At 39.7% G+C, this 6,242-nt stretch overlaps 1 protein-coding gene across 2 annotated transcripts in view; it reads left to right on the top strand.

Moving 5' to 3' along the window:
- The first annotated feature begins 2,935 nt into the window (after positions 1–2,935).
- The window catches only part of erbb2 (erb-b2 receptor tyrosine kinase 2), a 24,016-nt gene continuing 20,709 nt past the window's right edge, over positions 2,936–6,242 (top strand). For both annotated transcript variants that reach the window (XM_035662704.1, XM_035662695.1), the window contains exon 1: positions 2,936–3,241. In XM_035662704.1, coding sequence (XP_035518597.1) covers positions 3,169–3,241 — 73 coding nt within the window. In that variant the 5' untranslated portion in view covers positions 2,936–3,168. The remainder of the gene's footprint in view (positions 3,242–6,242) is intronic.

Below are 6,242 nucleotides of genomic sequence, written 5' to 3'. Positions count from 1 at the left end.
GTAGGGGGTGGGGAGGGAACGTCCTATGATTGCCAGACTAGTTTGCAAGCATCCTCTCCCTCCACCTACCTCCCTCCCAGGTGTGTACAAGCTCAAGGCCAACAACATACCTTGCCTTTTTTAATGTGGAGTGTGTTTCAAGTCTGTGGCGTCCCGTTTTCCTTGTATGCCCGCACCCCAGACACCGCTGAGCAAAGATAGTGAGTGAGGCTCGCCACAACTAGACTGAAGTAAATTACTATCTTGCAATCATCCTGTTGCATGACGTTGTGAATAGACCGTGAGCTTCCTCCAGAAGAGTGAAGTGAGCCGGTCTCAGATGCGCCTTGCTGTGAAGATGGCCCTGAGTTGTGGGACCAGTGCAGGTTTTTGTCCCCAGTGTGATGGATCCAAGTACGTTATGTTCGCCGACACTTATAGCATAGGCCACATCGTGCCCACCCACATTGATCAGTTCTAGATAATAAAATCATGATTCAGGGTCTAATAAACTATATGGTGAGGTGTCATGGGGAGATGTAAACGGAATGTCCAATGGTACGTCTACTTCTACACTATAAAGTTGGGGATATATATTATTATACATAGTGTTTACGTCCACTAACAAGTTATTTTACTTTTAAGGAAATTTGATTTTATAGAGTATGAGATAGTAAAGGAAAGGGAGGTAAAAAAACAGTTCCTTGTCTGGATGCTCTGAAGCATTCTTCACATTAATAAATGATTAATAAAGTTGTAAATAACATCTTTACAGTTAGGCCATAGGCAGACCTGGCTTTCTGTAAGGTAGCAGGCCCCAGAAATCCCATTTTGTTTAACAATTGTTACTCTAAAGTTCAGTTGAGAAATAAAACATTTATATGTTGTGATGTATGCAAACAGTATAGTCTTATATTTAGTCAATTAAAGCATTTCTTGTGCTTTTCTCTATATTTTGTACATTTTACTACACTGCATTTATTTGACAGTTATATGTACTTTATTTGCAGATTAATTTATAGTCTACATAAATCAAACATAATTTTACATATTGTATGAAACACAAACTGTATATGAAGTTGTTTCTGCTAATGAGCCATTTGGCATAATGTTTATTTGGATTTAGCCTGTATTCTGTCCTCTGTGGAAAAAAATAAACATGATGAAACCCTCAGCTCGCATTAGGGGAATTTGAGATCTTGTGTGTGACTCCTACGAGGGTCTAAAAGTCACGATATCTCAAGCCTCTGCTGCTTCGACTCTTAAATCTGTCTCTCCACCCCCCCCCCCAACACACTAAATCCCTTACCTCTTTAAGTACATTGTGCCGGATAATCTTTCACGTCCTTTTAATTTCTTGACTTCTTTATACAGTTTTAAATTAGCTAAATACGTCTTACACTATTGGTGTTTGGTTCTTCATATTTGATACCTTACTCGACCTGTGAAGATAGTAAGGATGGTTAAACTGCCAACTATGAGGGTGCCAAGCAACTTATTCAGAGATCCAGAGATCCCTTCCAAAATATTTTTGAGACCCATATAAAAATAATCTGCTTTAAATAGTTGGCCTCTACGTGCTTCTAAATGTAAATAGTTCTTAGTTCCTTGTGTGTTTTTATCTCAGAGGTGAACTGTAGTAGTCATACTTAAAATCTGAGTCACATATTAAAACAATTTTAATCTTAACCAGGGTTTGAACTGTTTAACCATTCACCTGTTGCATGCAGCTGGTGGACTTTTTATGTTTCTTTGTGCCTGCCCTTCAGACAGTCTGAGTTCGCCACACGTCTATATACAGCATGCAGGATTTATATTTGACAACGATGATGATGATGATGATAATGATATGTACATGTTAACACACAGATCACTGAATCAATTCAAGTGAAGGAACAAAAAGGACAACACATTTTGGAGCACAGAGCGACTTTAAAGTTAAGACAAACCGACCAATATTGTGTTCTAATTGAAGGAGTAACAACTATGAGTGTTTTCAGTGGTAAAACTGTAGCACTGTACTTAAATACAAACTTAAGATACTTTACTTAAATGTTAAGTACTACACTACTTACTTTACTTCATGCCACTTTCTACTTCTACTACACTACAATTCCAAATGCAAAATGTTGTACTTTTTATTTCACTACATTTATCCAACAGCTTTAGTTACTAGTTACTTTACCAATCTGTATAGAATAAATTAAGTACTTAAGCTTTCTTATAAATTAAACTGTAATATATATCAATAACAATAATAAATATTAATTAATAATTACTATTTTATTAATCATTTGAGTAATTTCTTCATGAAAAAACATTACATGGTTCCAGATTCTCATATGTGGTGATGTGCTGCTTTTTCTTTGACTCATTTTATAATTTTTATTTATTGTTTGGACTCTTGGTGGGACAAAAGAAGAACTGTGAAGGTGCCACTTTGGGCTCTGGGTAGTTGTGGCAGCATTTCTCACTGTGTTGATATATATAATAATATAACATGGGATTTCGGCCTTTACTTTTAATACTTTAAAGACATTTTACTGCTTTAATAGGCTACTTGTATTTAAGTTCTCAATGCAGTATTTTTTTTACAGAGTTGTATTAGTACTTTTACTGAAGTAAAGGATCTGAATACTTGATGAAATGTTCCTTTATTAATCCCCTATAGGAGAAATTCAAGTCAGACAGAATATAGTGCAAAAAAGTACAATAAAGAACCACAAAATAAGAATATTATAAGATATAATAGAAAATATAAGACTATAATGGAAAAAATATGTGTTTGTAGTAAATATTTTAAGCAAACTGTACGTGTGATATTTAAAAAGAACATTTTGTGTACTTCTTCCACCGCTGAGTGCGTTAAGGCAGCACTGCCCCGCAGATAAGTTGAAGTGAGGGCGGGCTGAGTCAACCTGCCACTCCCCGCTCAGGCCTTCACGGACGCGCGCCTCTGCTCGTACGCACTGTCACGCTTCACAACCAACAGGCACGGAATTCCAGGGAGGAAGTCACTGAGATTGGGAAACGAACAACAACTGCAAAGGTGCCAAAAGAAAAAGAAAAAAAAGAAAGAAAGAGAACTAACGTGGAGACGAGAGGAAGTCCGAATACGGCGGCTCCTCATTGGGAACAGTGTAAATCTAAGTTTTGGGAATATGGACTAGAGGCGCGGGGTCTCAGCAGATGGAGGCGGCGAGAAGTTTGGTGTTCGTCGGGGCCGTGCTGCTCGGAGTGACGGGCGCGTTGGGCAGAGAAGGTGGGTCACTTTCACAGCTTTTCTCGCCTTTAATGCCTCCACGGTTGGCAAAATTAGACACTCTGTCTACATGGGATGTTACAGTAGAGCCTGCGGGTTGTTTTTTTGGGGGGGGGTTCATTAATCTTCGAGCTTCAGCTTGGCCCAAAGAAGGTTGATATTTCTGTCTGGGACTACATTCCTCCGTGAGTCCGCAGCCCTCGTCCTCTCCGCGGAGGCTCGTGGGATTTATGAAGCGCTGATTAGGAGAAAAAAAAAAAAATCTCACCTGTCACAAAGTAGCCTCCACTGAGATTTACTGTGTGTACAGAAAACACCGTGTTTGCAACTTGAAGCACGCTTTTTGTTGCACAAATAAATCACTGGAGCGGAGTAGCGCTTGTAGTAGTAATAGTGAAACAGGTAAGAAATATGAGAACCTGCTCTGCAGCTTGGGGACTCGGACTGACTTGTGCGTGCAGGCGGGACGTTGGGCTGGTTTTTGTTTTTGCTTCTACGCGTAAACAAAAACAAAACCTAGAATAACAGACAGCGCATTGTGTGCCAGGGATCATGACGATGTCAATTATTCACTTCTGGCCTTAAAGAGGACATTGTCTGCTAGAGGGCCACTTGTCACACTCGGAGCTTGAGTGCATGCCAGTAAAACAAGAGCTAACTGAAAGTGCGAACAAGCGCATTATTTGCGCGATAATCCTACAAATAAAGGATTTTATTTTGAAAAGAAGTGTTGAAAATGCTGAAGCAGAAGGGGAATTAAATGATGTGTTGACATGTAGGATCTCATCTTGTTTAGAGGTTTAATCAGTTGAGTCTAGAAACTATTGATGATCCATTTTCTTCTTTTTGATCACAATATAGTAAAGTGAATATTTTTCAGGTTTAGACTAAAGCACTTTAAATAAGTTACTGACATAAAACTGAGCCGTATTTGCATCCATAGTCCATAGTTGGTTGCAGGGGGGCCCTCCTCATTGACAGAGATCTATTTTAAGTGGAATCAAATATCAATACGCCTGGTCAGAGGAGTTTAAAAGCATTTAATATCTCACAAGCTAATGGAAAAAATATTGACATCTGAGAACACTTCCCAATACGGTCTTTATTGACATGTACTTTTGACAGTTGACCCCAGCTCTAACACGATAACCTGAAATATCCCTACGTCCTCTAACTGAAAACATATTGTAGTCTTTTGTCTTTTATCAGCTGCTGCCCCTCAACAACCACCATCACTACTACACACAGAAACAAAGCCAATAGTCACAGGTGAAGTGATTTCCAAATACGTCTGCATTGTTAGTGGGAACAGGTTGGTGCACCTTTACTCCACAGTGTTGATCTCTGAAGCATCAGTTCAGTGCGAGCGCTGTGATTGGTCCGTGATCGAGTCCGTGAGTTATTACGTGTTGTTATGTCAGTGTTTTCGTCCACACACACACATCATTTGGCCAACAAGGGTATGATTTCAAAGGTCAGCAGTGTAAGGTGTTGTTCCTTTTTTAAGTGAATTAATTAAGCAGCTTATCCCAATGTGAGAACATATTGTGTGTTTGTGTGTGTGTGTGTTCGGTGGCCTCGGTGTCCACAGGGTTCATGTCCTTGTCACGCTCCAGTGCCCCCATTGAGCGAAACTCACAGCAAAGTGATTAAGTCCTACCGAATTGGCCTCAGTGGCAGGTAAACTCAGCCAGCCGTGACTCCCCCATCTACGCTGCTGTTGGTGATCTGACTGACTGAGCTGAGGAAGGGGCCGTCAGTGGAACTCATTACTGGCCTCAGAGGAAACTTTCAACACCTTTTTTTTTGTGTGCTTTTCTCAGGTTTGACGTACACAATCTTCAACCTGCATTTACTGCACACTGACACACATCCATACAGTTTAAAAGTGATTCATAGCAGCTTTGTTAGGAATAAACTATTTCTTCATAAAACCAAATCATCATGTTGATTTTCAGTGCACCCTTCTGCAGAGACCAGGTTTCTACTCCAGATCTGTGTTTTAGAGGAACAATGTTTGTTTCTGTTTGCGTTCTTTATCAATAGGACACTTCCTGGTAGGTAGCCTTGGGCACTGACTCAAAATGAAAATGAAATGATCATCTGGTGACCTAGGAGTTTAATACATTGACTATGTAATCGCAAAGTAACCGATCCAGCAGGGGCCCTTCGTCGCATGTCACCCCTTTTCTCTCTCCCCTCATTTGCTGTCACCTCTCTACTGTTATATTCATAAATAAAGGCAGAAATGCCAAAAAATGATCAAAATGTATAATTTCAGGTCCGTATCACCGTAGATCTATTCAGTAGAATCACATGTTGATAAAATAAAATACACAGTTACTTGTTATTAGTTACTGACTAATGGCTTTGATAATGGTTAATAAATACTGTAGTAATGTGTTAGACAGTGCTGTAGTGCTGGGTATATGGAGCATACCCACTATCTTTCAGTCGACATTGGGTATACCCACTTCTAAATCCCCTCTGATGCACATCATTCAGTGTTTTTCTTAGGTTGGCAAATGAATGACAATCATTTTTATGAGAGGATGAAGTAAGGAATAAGGAATGCTTCACTGAAATTGTATAATTATGTAGTTCCTTCACCTGTCTGTGGGCCAGTACTGATTGCAAAATCTGCACCTCTTCTGTGACTAATGTGACTAATGACTAACTCCCTGAAGTCAAGCAGCACAAGTTAAGTGACAATGTTGCAAATACTGCTAGCCAATTTTTGAGTGAACTAAGTATGGAAGAGTAGTCTTCTGACATGTCACTGTTTATAACACAGACTGTTTATCCTTTACTGGACAGGCTGCTCAAAATAAAACTGGGGCCTAGGTTAAGAGTATACCCACTTCTCCAGGCACCACTACACCACTGGTTATAGATCAATTACACACATTAATAGGAACAACTCTAGGGTTGCCAGGTTCTAACCGTTATAAAGGACCAGTGTGTAAGATTTAGTGGCATCTAGCGGTGAAGTTTCAGACTG

Source organism: Morone saxatilis, unplaced genomic scaffold (assembly GCF_004916995.1).
Source record: "Morone saxatilis isolate NCDOM2014 unplaced genomic scaffold, NCSU_SB_2.0 Contig1, whole genome shotgun sequence".
In the NCBI taxonomy this organism is placed as follows: domain Eukaryota; kingdom Metazoa; phylum Chordata; class Actinopteri; family Moronidae; genus Morone; species Morone saxatilis.
The sequence above is the reverse complement of the archived record's forward strand: the minus strand, read 5'-3'. Positions and strand labels throughout refer to the sequence as shown.